The sequence below is a fragment of the Choloepus didactylus genome, chromosome 9, assembly GCF_015220235.1.
Source record: "Choloepus didactylus isolate mChoDid1 chromosome 9, mChoDid1.pri, whole genome shotgun sequence".
Taxonomy (NCBI): domain Eukaryota; kingdom Metazoa; phylum Chordata; class Mammalia; order Pilosa; family Megalonychidae; genus Choloepus; species Choloepus didactylus.
This window is the reverse complement of record NC_051315.1, coordinates 130,527,401-130,540,144: the sequence shown is the minus strand read 5'-3', so window position 1 is coordinate 130,540,144 and position 12,744 is coordinate 130,527,401. Positions and strand designations below refer to the sequence as shown.

The 12,744-nt window shown below is 53.2% G+C and overlaps 1 protein-coding gene across 2 annotated transcripts in view; it reads right to left on the bottom strand.

Annotated features, from left to right (window-relative positions):
* MLPH (melanophilin) overlaps positions 1-8,502 on the bottom strand; it is a 61,813-nt gene extending 53,311 nt beyond the window's left edge. Inside the window, exons 1-2 of one of the 2 annotated variants that reach the window (XM_037849837.1) lie at positions 8,282-8,502; positions 1,516-1,648 (exon numbers count right to left, since the gene is read on the bottom strand). In XM_037849837.1, the coding sequence (XP_037705765.1) occupies positions 1,516-1,625 (110 nt within the window). In that variant the 5' untranslated portion in view covers positions 1,626-1,648; positions 8,282-8,502. The remainder of the gene's footprint in view (positions 1-1,515; positions 1,649-8,281) is intronic. The other variant, XM_037849836.1, reaches the window with a different exon arrangement.
* Between the last annotated feature and the right edge of the window lie 4,242 nt (positions 8,503-12,744).

Below are 12,744 nucleotides of genomic sequence, written 5' to 3'. Positions count from 1 at the left end.
TCCAGTGTGAAGACAAGGGGGAGAGGAGGCCGGAGAGGGTCGCAGAGAGAGAGGATGACAATGGAAGCAGAGATCAGAGAGAGGCACACATTGGAAGATTCTACCCTGCTGGCCTTGCAGACGGAGGAGAGAGCCATGATTGAAGGAAGGCAGGAAGCCTCTAGAAGCTGGAAAAGGTCAGCACAGATTCTCCCCTAGAGCCCTGAGAAGGAGGGCAGCCCTGCCGACACCTTGGTTTTAGAACTTCTGCTCTAGAACTGAACGGCAATAAAGGTGTGTTGTTTTTAAGTCAATAAGTCAGTGGTATTTGTTTCAGCAGCCACGTATATGGTGAAAACTCCCTCAACAGCTCTCTCCTGAGCTCCCGATTGGACGTGGGGCCACCTGCCTGCTTGGCGCGTCCACTGAGGGCTGAGAAACAACCTCCGCTCCTCCAGCCAGGTTCCTGGTTTACCACCTGACCTGTCCACCTTGGCTGATGCCAACTCCGTCCTCTCACCTGCTCAGCCGAGAGCCCGAAGCTGCCCACGGTTCCTCCCACACTCACCGGCCCACAGCCCCTCGGCGGCGGCCCCGCGGGCCGTGCCTTCCCGGTGCGCCCAGCACTGACCCCTTCTTGGCACCTCCACGGCTTGTGGGACATAAGCCGGGTCAGGCTGCTGCACCCCCAGGCGGCCGGACTCCTCCTTCTGCTCAAACCTGCACCCCCTCCCCAATGATGATCTCATTCTTACTAACACTTGTCACCCTGCCCTGGCTCTCTGTCCTCCATGGGGTTTCTCCAGGCTCCCGCCGCAGGGCCTCTGCTCCAGCAGCACCTTGTTCCAAAATGTTCTGGGCATTTGCTTTGGCTACTTCCCTCGTCTCCTCAAGTCTTAGCTCAAACTTCTCCCTTTCAACATGGCCTGCCCAGTCCACGAAAGACCCCAAGGAAGATGGTAAGGGAGTCCAGGGGATAAATAAAGGTTAGGGGCTGGGGGGCAGGAGCATGGGAGGTGCAGGGAGCAGGAAATGATGGTGGGCTTGAGGCTTGGGCAATGGGACGGTGAAGACACTGGTGCTGGGCCACCCAGGGTCAGGAAGGGGGTGCCACCCAGCACACCTGAGAAGAAAGTGAGAAGTCAACTCTTATCCTAAAACCCTTTGGTTCCAACGTGCTGGGTATTTCAGAATGGCATGAAGACTTTCCCCATTTATCATCTTTAGCTCTTTTATTCTTGAAATGATGTGTCCTGAGAACCACCTGGCTTAGGAGGTGATATCACCCTGGAAGCAGGACCAGGTTGAAATAAAATTCTTCAGGGAACAACCGAACATTAAGGTGCAAATTCAAATCTCCTTGTTTTACTTAGGAGGATACTGAGGCCAGAAAGCAGAAATGTTTCCCACCTGCTGTCCTTTCCCCAGCGCTCCTGGCCCCTGATCCCACCCAGGAGAGCACCCATAGGTGCTGGTCCCTTGGGAGGAGATTAGAGGACCCTGGGGCCTCCACGGGCTCAGCCAGGACACACTTACTCAAGTCGCTCTTCTTCTTTTCTTCTAAGATCAAAGTCTCGCTGCACAACTTCCCAGACATGTTTGGCTTCTTCATCAGTTAGCTTAGAAAGATCCAGTTTTTTCCCCATCTCTGCTTCTCATCAGACCACACCTGGAACATCACAGGGTCACACAGATTAGCCCCAGGAAACCTGGGATGCCAGCCAACCCACAGAGCATGGGCACAACCGAAAGCAACAGTTTCCCCAGAGAGTTGTTTGTCCCTGAGCCAAATAATTTTCTGGAACAGGCAAGTGCTTGTTTGGATACTTGTGTAATTTAATGATGTGCACCTATGTGTACAATCCCCTTACTAAGATTTTGGAAGAGACTGGAGCAAGGGCCACATAGGAGGGCCCACATAGCCCCATTTTCTTTCCGTTGCAAAATAAACCCCATAGTTTCAGGATCCAGCAGAGAGGAGAGCCCTGGGAGGAGCGCTCCAGCCCTCGAGCTGCTCGCCTGAGAACATCCTGGGGAGGGAACGGAGCATAGCAGAGGCCAACTTGCACCAAGTTCATGGTCAAATCCCTGTCCAGCCCCCTGCCTCCTGGGGCAGCATTTCAGCACACAGGCAGGGTCAGGGAGGGCTGGGATTGCCCGGAAGATGAGGGGTCTCGCCAGCATCTGGAAGGTTTTCCTGCCTTTTACTTCTGGGCTGAGGGGTCTGCGGTGGGGCGGGTCAGGAGGGAGTCGTGTGTTGCGAGAAGTCCTGGCACAACATTTGTGTGGTGGGAACATCTGCACACTTTCCGTGGCCAGGCAAAACTGATGGGAGATGAGGGGAAAACGAAAAGTGGGGCTGAGGTGTGGGCAGGGATGATAGGCAGGTGAGTTTCAGTTGGGTGAGGGGAGTCAGCTTGGGGAGCCTGCCCAGCAGCCCTTCTCACTCCAGATGGTAAATTAGCACCACCCGGGAGCTGTAGAAATGCCCACACCTGCCTGCGAGGTCCCACCCTCTAGGATCCTGACTCAAGTGCGTTTCTAGATAATCTGCTGACCAGGAACTCAAACATTAGATGAGCTCACTGCCCTTTTGTGCAGTGCGCCAGACCTGATCCCCATCAGTCAAAAGAACACAGGAAGAAAAAAGCAAAGCTCAACAAGCAAGACAGGCAGAACCTTAGAGCCTTGCCACCCAAAGCTCAGCCCTTAACCAGCAGCAGCACCTGGGAGCTTGTTAGAAATGCGGGTTCTCAGGTGCTACCTCAGGTCTGCTGATTCAGAACTTACATTTTAACAAGCTCCCCAGGCGGTTTGTGTGCACACTAGAGTTTGATGTTGCTGCTGGTCCTCGGACCTCAGTGAGTTGCAGAGCTCAGGAGGAGATTCGTTTACTCAGGTGGGGGCAAGTCACAGAGAGCCCTGGTCCTGTAGGGTGGCTGGGGGTATCTCTGATGGGTGGGAGCAGGACGGTGATGTGCACAGTGGTGGCTGAGCAGACAGTCAGGGCAGGTCCTCCTCTGGCAGGGTTTTCAGAAACTACATGGCCCTGACACCTCATGCTGATGTGATAGTACTGCTGGGTATAAAATCAGATGCAACCCTGTCCCAGGGAGGATGTCACCCTGAATGCATGCACACCTGGGCAAGGTGTTAAATCAGAGGCACCCTCATCCAAGGGAGGACGTCACCCTGAACGTGTGCACACCTGGGCAAGGTGTTAAATCAGAGGCACCCCTGTCCCAAGGAGGATAGCACTGAACGCATGCACACCTGCGCAAGGTGTAAAATCAGAGGCACCCCTGTCCCAGGGAGGACGTCACTCTGAATATGTGCACACCTGGACAAGGTGTAAAATCAGAGGCACCCCCATCCCAGGGAGGACATCACCCTGAATGCATGCACACCTGGGTGAGGTGTTAGATCAGAGGCACCCCCATCCCCAGGGAGGATGTCACCCTGAATGTGTGCACACCTGGGCAAAACAACAAAGTTCCACTCACTCCCCAGAGGGCCCCCTGACTCTCACTCCACTCTGTGCTCTCCCCGCCCCCATTCTCCCCGGCCCTTCAACATTTCTTCGTAGCTCCGAACAGCTGGTGAGGCCACGTTAGTTACTGTCTGTCCAAGCTCCATGTGGGCAGTGATGGTCTTCTCAGGACTCATGACAGGTGCCCGGCTCACTAGCCCGCAGCAGGCCTGCCCGGGAGCCTCTGGCCGGGGCACTCATGCACGGATCGGCTCTGCCCAGGTGCCGAGCTTCTGCGGGAGATTTGGTCGGGATGATGAATTCAGCTGGGGGTAACTAAAAGTTGGAAAACCCCTGCATGATTTTGGCAAGTCTTCTTTGGGACCTTAAACCCACTTTCTCAGGAATATCAGCCAGGGGCTCATTCTCCTGCTTGCAGTGAGAAGCCGGAACACCGACCTGAGGTGCTTCTGAACCTGGGGCAGCTCTCTCTGGGCTGCAGACAGATTGAAGGCATCTGTCATGAAAACATTGGTAAAATTTACCCTGGGCTAGAAATGGACTTCAATTTGCTTGCCCCTCAGGTTAACTATGAAAAATGACATTTTCTTAGCAGCACCCAGATTGTATTTTAAATGAAACATTCCACAGACATCCCTGAGTGCCACTGTTGCCGGCCAAACTGTTCCCTGGCTTGTGCCCTCAAACTGCTGCAAAATGATTTCTAAAATTTTTGCACCGAATCCTCAGTGTTTCCACTGTTAGTGAGGAAAGCATCAAGGGGCTCCTCTAAGGAGCCAGAATCAGGCAAACTCTTGTCATGGAAAGTTAAATGCATATTTTGGACAAGAAAACATTAAAATAAAAATAATTCTTCATGTTCCCTTAGCGCACATAGATTCCTCGTTTTTAAAAATTAAGAACAAAAAGTTCTTTTATTATTTTTTAAAAATGCCATTATTTATATATCAAATTTTTTTTTATTAGAGAAGTTCAAAAAGTTCTTTTCTGATAGATGAATAAGGATTATTCATTTTTACTATTTACCAGGTCCTGGAAAAAAAACTGTATCGAAGAAGAGCCTCCATTGAAATTCTATCTTCAGAAAGGACAAAATAACCGTGACCATCAGCTGATTTGGAATCATTCTCCCTCCTCTGAAGGAGAAGTTACAATTCCAGGGCTCATTTTAAGAGGCACAAGGGGGAAAAGCAAAAGAAAAGGAGCCGAGTGCCCTGCTCTCAGCCTGGGAGCTCAGCTGTCTGGGGGCATGCGGTGACCAGGAAGTGGACGCTCGAAAAGGTCAGCAGGGGGTCAGGGCCCCCAGCCCAGGGACCACATGGCTTCCCCTGCCCCTTCTCTGGCCTATTCATTCTCCTTCAATGCTTGTTTCTAGGAAGGAGACCTATTTGATTTCCCAGCTCGAAAAGCAAAGCCCACTGAGGCCAGGGAAAGTGTGAGTGGGGTGCAGAGGGCCTGGAGACCCCTGGAGAGAGCAGGGCAGGGCTCCCGGAGTGAGGCTGGAGAAGAAACACGACGGGAGGTGAGCAGGAGGACGTGGCCCTTCCGGGGTGGGGCCCAGAGCCACACGCCCGGGTGGGAAAGTCTGCAGCGTGGCAGGGCCCAGTCTTGGAGGTTGCAACAACGACCTTGCGCTATCAAGGAAAGTGACAATCCGTTCACCATACTGTTCAAGAAAGCCGGAAATTCCATAGTGGAGGTTTTGAAACACATGTATCCAACAGACCTAAACCGAGAAAAGAGTGTTGGGACTTCACGGGTAAGAGATCACCCGACAGATCTTGGCCCGTGCTGATGTTTAGCTCTGGTCCAACTTCCTTAAGAGTAGGAGGTACAGAGGGAGGAGGGAAGGAAGTGTGTTTCCAGATTTTAAATATCCCTTTGTAGGGAGGCGCTGCCTCCCGGGGGTGGGGGGTGGGGGTGTCCTGGGACCGCGAGGGGCCCAGAGGCAATGGGTTCAAGGCCACGGCCTGGTGCTTTATCTACGGCTGTGTCCTAATATTCCCGTTTAGTGAATTCACGCAAGGCTGAGGCTTGAAGCTTTTGAAAAGAATTTCTGGAAACTAATCTTAAATGAAATGGGGAATGGGTTTGACTTCAGCATTAAAACATAGAAACCAAAGTCACTGGCATTTTGGAGGCCTGTTGCTAGCACACCCCTCTGGCTTGACCCAGGCCCGTATACTGTCCAGGGCGGCCGTTGGATGTGGAAGGGGCAGCCCCTCCTCCAGGCACAGCCAGAGCACAGGACACACGTGGGCTCATCTCTTCCACCACTTCCTGCTTTGTTCACCGAAACCCCATCTCCCCCCATAAGAGAACAATCAAGGGCGGGGAATCCCTGCCCTGGCTGGTGGGGGACGGGGTTGGGGGAGCAGAAGGCTCGAGCAGGCCCTGCCTGTCTCATATTCAACTTGTGTAGACAGCTCCGGGTCATGAGGTTCCTGGACAAAACACTTTCGGTTTGTGCCTGATCTGGTGGTCAGATTTAATCACAGTTTCCTCTCTGAGCCCATCAGCCTTCCCTAATCGTTTAATGGTTACAGTGGAGAAAGGGTAATGGAGAAGCAGGAAGGAGACAGTGGAACTGGTTTCAGAAAATGATCAGGACCCAGCCCACTAAATGTCAATGGTGTGCTGCTTTGATCCATTAAATAATTTCATTCATATTTTGGCCTAATTGAAGATACATCTGGTGGGGAGAGGAGTTCTCCTAGGTGAAGACTTGGCTTGACCACCTCCTGGGCCAGGGACCCCTGGGGCAAGGGTGCCAGTGAGGGGTCCCCTGCTGAGCAAAGAGTAACTAGAAAGCAAAAGTGAGGGGCCGTCCCTAAACTCCCAGCTAAGCGTGGCCAGGGTCTGGCTGAGCCCAGCCCTAGGCCAGGTGTTTGTGCTGATAAGGACGTGGGCACATTCCTGGGGAGGAGGGAAGGTGGAGGCGCCACGTGTGACACCCTCGGCATTAACCCTCTGAGGTCATTTCCCAAGGCTGCCCTGGGCTGGCCTGTGTGCTGATTTCCATGGGCTGGGCCGGCTGTGCACTGGTAGCAACTGTCTCCCCAGCCCTCATCAGCTGCAAAACGAGCAGATTTCCACCTGCAAGGGCTGTTCCCCAACCTGCAGGTGCTCCAAGCAGGAGCTCCCAGCCCCCACAAGCTGTGAAATGGCTCCAGCGGCCAAGGTCACATCCTGGGCAGGTGTCCTGCAGCTCCCTGCCCGCCCCCTACCTGCCCAAGCTCTGCTCTCCCAGCCCTTGGGGAAGTTGCTGGTAAACCTCATTTCCATGTGAACCTGGGCTCTGTGCGTGCATTTATGGCCTTATTTCTAGTCCTCACAGCAAGGCTGGGTCCCCAGGGTGAGGGTGGGGCTGGAGGTCAGGGCCTGGGTTCCATCCCAGTTCAGGCACCAGGGCACTTCCCCTCCGCTCAGGGTCTCCGTGTCCCCACCCGTACCTTGGCCAGTGGTTGGTGCTGGGGTGTTAGAATTAAGTGGGGACTTCACAGAGAGGGGGACAGGGGGCTCTTCCTCTGGGGGTTGCTTCTGAAAAGAACATGACAGACAGCTCCAGAAGTCTCCCTCAACCAGCCAGGTTGGGGCCATGCACCAGCTGTCACCACCAGGCACCCCAGTCCCTTCTCCCCCTCAGCCTGCAGGACTCTGGACTTCTCCATCGTCCCCCACCAGACCCACACTTGGCTGGTTTTGCTAATGCCACTCCTGCTCTGTGTCCAGTCCTGCCCCAGTCCTTCACTCTTATCCTGTGGGGCACCTCCTGTTGTCCCATCTCGATGTGATGCCAAGGCTGAGAGAGGTGGAGAAGCCCAGGGGTGGGCCTCAGATCCTAAGAAGCAGGGGCCCTGGAGATTCGGGCAGGGTGGGGCCCCAGCCCAGGAAAGCTCTGGCCTTGCTGAGTCCAGTCAGGTAGGCCCAATGGGCAGATGGAGGGGTGGGCATCTGTGGGCAGGTGGGCCCAGTGGGCAGTAGGTGCCAATGAATGTCACTGTTGAGCTGCCCTGGGCCTACTGGCCCAGCCCTTTCCTGGGACCGCACACCCGTGGGTGTCAACTGTGCATGTCACGGGGCAGCAGAGATCTCACCTCCCCAGTCCCATTCCAACCCTCATAAAGAGATACGCCAACAAGGCAAACATCCCAGGGAAGAAAAGGAAAATGGAAAAGCCCCAGCCCAAGTGTTCTGTGGAAATGAAGGAGGGGTCTCAGTATTTAGTAAAGACCAGGAGGAAACAAGATTCCAAGTCTGTGAAGTCTTTGGGGGTTCACGAGTGGGGTTCTGCCCAGCACCCAAAGAGTCTTCCTGCTTCTCCACAAAGCTGGCGGGCCTGGGTCAGGGAGCCTGTCTGCAAACAAAAGACGATTCCAAGAACACTGGGGCTTTTAGAGGGCCTAGAAGGAAGGCTGGGTGAGTAGAGGCCGTCTCCTTCCCTGTTGGAGACCTCCTTGGGCCTCTCTCCCCCAAGAGGCAAGGGCAGCCCAGGAGGGGGCTCCCCCCAAACAGCCTTGAGCCCCTGGGCGCCCAGCTGGAGACTCTTCTGAGCCCGCCAACGAGATTTCTGGTAAAAACCAGGCACTGCTGTGTCCCAAAGGGGCCCCCCCAGGTCCCAGACCCATGCAATCAAGGTACCCAGGGCAGGCCTGGGGATTGGGGTTGGGGGGGCTGGGTGCACCCTCTTCAGCAGGCTGGACCGAGGCCTGGGGCCACCTGGGGGTGCGTCACACCCGCGGGCGCTCCCTGCCTGACGCGGGGCCCCCAGGCCCGGGCGCCGCCGGCTGTTCCAGCTTCCGGCGCACTCACCTGCCCTCTCCGCTGGACGCACCGTCCCCAGCCGGGACCTGGGGCTGCTCTCTGGGTCCTGCGAGGGAAGGAAGACGACGCGGCAGGGCGCCCGGCGTCGGGTCAGGGCGCGGGGTGGCGGGGCCAGGCGAGGCGCGGGGCGCACGGCGGCGTCGGGGCGCTCCGGGTTCGCGGCGGCCGGACGGCAGGGGCGAGTTCCCGGGGCCGCCCGTGGGTCTTGTGGGCCGCGCCCGTCCCCGCCCAGCTGGCGCGCGCCGGGCACCCGGGGAGCAGTCCCGGCTGGGGGCGGAGCGGGCATCGGGGCGTGGCGCGGGAGGCGCCGGTGCAGGGGGAGCCCCTCGCTCCCCGCCCAGGCCGGCTTTGGGACCACGGCGGATGGGGAGGGAGGGTCGGGCCCCAACCCCGAGAGTGGCGCGGGGCCCTGCGGCCACCGGGGTCATGCCCTCGCCAATGGGACCCGCTTCTCGGAGACGTGCTCGGGGCGCGGGGTACCCCGTTTCATTCGCCTGCCAACCGTGCGCAGAGGAGAGCGCAATTTACTGCGGCGTTAGTCGGGGCGGAAAACGGAGGCGCAGAGAAGGGACCTGCCCAGAGCCACCGAGTAAGTGGGGCCGCCAACTAGTAAGTGGGACTGTGAGCCCAGGCTCTCCTGGCGCAGGTCCCGTCCCCTCGCCGCCTTCCATCCTGCCCTTCAGGTGCCAGCTCCGCGGCTGTGCCCTGAGTCCAGCTCCGCGGGGAGGTGGGGCCGGCTCAGACGCGACGATCCCAGCGCAGGGTCCCTGGCCGTCTGGGGCTCCCACGCCCCCTCGCTCCCCTCGCTCCCCTCGCCGGGACTCCAGCCTGGGCCGCTGGGTGCCCAGGGGCGTTTCGGACTCACTGTCCCCAAGAGAGAAGAGAGCCGCCTCTCCAGGCCACGGGGACGGCCGCCCCTCCGCGTTCGTTACGGACGTGAAGGGAATCACCACTCCTGTCTCCTCTGGAGTGGGTGGACAGTGCCTCCCCCTTCTCAGGCTCATTTAAAAATGATCAGTTACCTCCCGCCCACCCCCCACAAACTCCGTTTCCATGTCTGCGAAATGCAGATAGGAACATTAATCAATACTACCCTTTCCGTCTTACAGAGGAGGAAAGAAACCTTAGAGAGGCCTGGTGAGATGACCTCAGATAGTTTGAAAAGGCCTTTCAAAAGACACCGTGGCCACTCAGATGGGAGCATTTTGTTTCTTGCTGGGTGGGAGGGAGCAGCAGAAGGAGCTGAAGCACTGCAGGTGAATTTAGGCACTGCACTGGTGGCTTGGATTCCGATGGAGTTACTGGCAGACACCAACAACTGTCAGGCTGGAGCCTGGGAATGGCTGCAACACACCCAGACTTGTGGGTTCTCACAGACCATAAGACCCAGTACTTATGTTTTTCAGTTCCTCACCATAATGCCTTACTATTGTTTGTAAAATTAGTACATCTCTTGAAAGTTAATCTTGAGACTGTAAATTTCTTGAGGGCAGAATTTTTGGAAGTTCTTTATACTGGAACTTTAGCATTTATTTAAAAGAGTGGTTTTTTTTTTTAAAGGTATGAAACTGATAAATGGTGATATATGATAAACACACGTGGTAAAGAATGTAAAGTGCATGAAAAGTCAAAAAGTTAAATTCTCCTTTATTGCTATCCCCAACCTCACTCCCCCAAAGCAGTCATTATTAATGGTATTTGGTGTGTTCTTTCTGAATTATTTAATATGTGTGTGTGTGTGTGTGTGTGTGTGTGTGTGTGTGTGTGTGTGTGTGTGATTAAGCTTGGGGACTTGAACCCAATTGTAAGAGTTGGCATCCCACCTGGCTGAGTTATCCACTGACCGTGTTATCTCAGGCATGTTACTTAACTTACTCCTCCCTTCCCTTTCTATCTTCTATATGACAGGCATAGTAATAGGAGCTGAAATGTATCAACATACAATGAAGAACTTGAACAGGACTGCCATGTGCTGAACAGTCATTAAATATTAGCTATTTGTTAGTATATATCCACTTCATTCTTTTCAATGTTTGCAGATTATCAATTAGCATGAATTTACTGTAATTATTTACCCAGGCTTTATGGACAGACATTGTTAAGAGCATTGTTCAATTTTTAAAAGCAAAATTTGAAATTAAAAAACATTTTAAATGCTGAAACAATCTCAGAATTACAGAAAGTTGCAAGTACAGTACAATAAAGCTTTTTCCACCTGGACTCACATTTGCAATTCAGTTGCAGACGTGGCTTCCTCTCCTATATTCTTTGGTGTGTATTTCCTGCAAACTGCCCTCCAGACACCAAAATCAGCGGTTTTTTGGTTTCCTTGGCTGTTCAAGGAAATACCATGCAGTGGATTGGCTTCAACAAAGGGAATTTATTAGCTCATAGTTTTGAGGCTAAAAAGAAAGTCCAAATCAAGGTAACATCAAGGTGATGTTTTCTTCCCAAAGACTGGTGTTCTGGGGCTGGCTGCCGGTGATCCTGGGTCCTGGGCTCCTCTGTCACATGACAACGCACATGGCACCTCCCCTGGCCTCTCCCCGGGTTCCACTGATGTTCAGCTTCTAACTGCTCCCTTTGGCTTTCTCGCTGCGTCTGAATTTCATTCCACTTCTAAAGGGTTCCGGGAATGGGATGAAGACCCTCCTGATTGAGGTGGGCCACACCTTAACTGAAATAATCTCACTGAAAGGTCCTACTTACTATGTGTTCACACCCACAGGAATGGATTAAGTTTAAGAACATGTTTATCTGGGGGACATACAACTCCAAACTACCACAGACATTTAATGGTTTTCAACATTTTTCTGTTTTAAATAACTCTGCCGTAAATACGATTGTATACCAAGATGTCTGCTGAGTAACATCCTGAAATTGGAATTGCTGAGTCAAACATGCATGCGTGCAATTTTTAAGAGCAAAATTTGAAATTAAAAAACATTTAAAATGCTGAAACAATCTCAGAATTATAGAAAGTTGCAAGTACAGTACAATAAAGCTTTTTCCACCTGGACTCGCATTTGCAAGTAAGTTGCAGACATGGCTTCCTCCCCTATATTCTTTGGTGTATATTTCCTGCAAACCGCCCTCCAGACACCAAAATCAGCAGATGACACCTTGCTACCACCTAATCACTAGCCCCTTTGATTTTTGCCAGCTGCCCCAAAAATAGCTTTTCTAGCAAAAGCATCCAGTTCAGAATTACACTTTTTTTTTTGCATTTAGTTGTGTCTTTTCAGCCTTCTTCAAGCTGGCTCAGTTCCTCAGTCTTTCCTGGGATCTCATGACTTTGCCATGTTTAAACACCACAGGCCACCTATTTTGTAGAATGTCCCTCTATTTTGGGGTGCCTGATGTTTCCTCACAATTAGATTCAGGTTACTCCTCTTTGGCAGGAATTTCACGGAAGTGAGGCTGTGCTTCTCCCTCATCTCATGAGGTGGCGTGTGGTTTGGCTTTGCCCCGTTACTGCTGACCCTGATGATCGCTGGCTTAGGGTGCCGTCTGCCAGCTTCTCCACTGCCAAGCTACCCCCCCTTGGTAATGAATAAGTATTTTGTGCAGAGGAGAATATGCATTTTAAAATTTCATAAACAATGCCAGATGATAGCAGAAAATATATTTTATGTCTCTGGAGTCTGCCCAGTACAGTGCTGTTTTGGTTTTGCCGGGCTGCTGAAAGCACTATACTATGCAATGCTTTGGCTTTAACAAAGGGAGCTTATTAGCTTACCAGCTTACAGTTTTTGAGGCCAAGAAAATGTCCAAATCAAGGCATCATCAAGATGATGCTTTCTTCCTGAAGACTGGCTGCCGGCGATCCTGGACTCCTCTGTCACAGGGTGGCATCTGTTTATCTCTCTCTTTTCTTCTGGGTTTCCTTGCCTTCAGCTTCCTGCTTCTGTGGCTTTCTCTCCCTTTGTCTGAATTACATTCTCTTATAAAGGACCCTAGTAAGAGGATTAAGACTCACCTGGGCCACGCCTTAACTGAAATAACCTCATCAAAAGGTCCCACCCACACTAGGTCTACACTCACAGGAATGGATTTGCTTTAAAAACATGATTTTCTGGGGTACATACTGCTTCAAACCACCCCAAGTACCTTTTACTAAAATATCTTCTGTTTGCTAATTTGGGGCAAGGCCGAGGGCACCCAGAAGAGAGGAGGGGAGCTGTGTGGTGTGGCCTATGGCTCCAGGCCAGGATCCTGGGACTTGGTTGCGTCTCCTTGCCCCACGTTCTTGGCCTGCCTGGGCCTTGCCCTGGGGATCTGCCCCTGCCCCTGTTTGGTTCCCTGCCTTGCTCACTTGCTTGGGGTCCTCCTTCTCTTTCTCAAGACCATGTGGCCCGATGCTTTGTTGACAGATGAGGAAAGCAATGCCCAGTGAAGGGGTGGCCTTACCCCAGGTCCCACAGCGAGATGGAGGCCACTCAGCTCTCCAG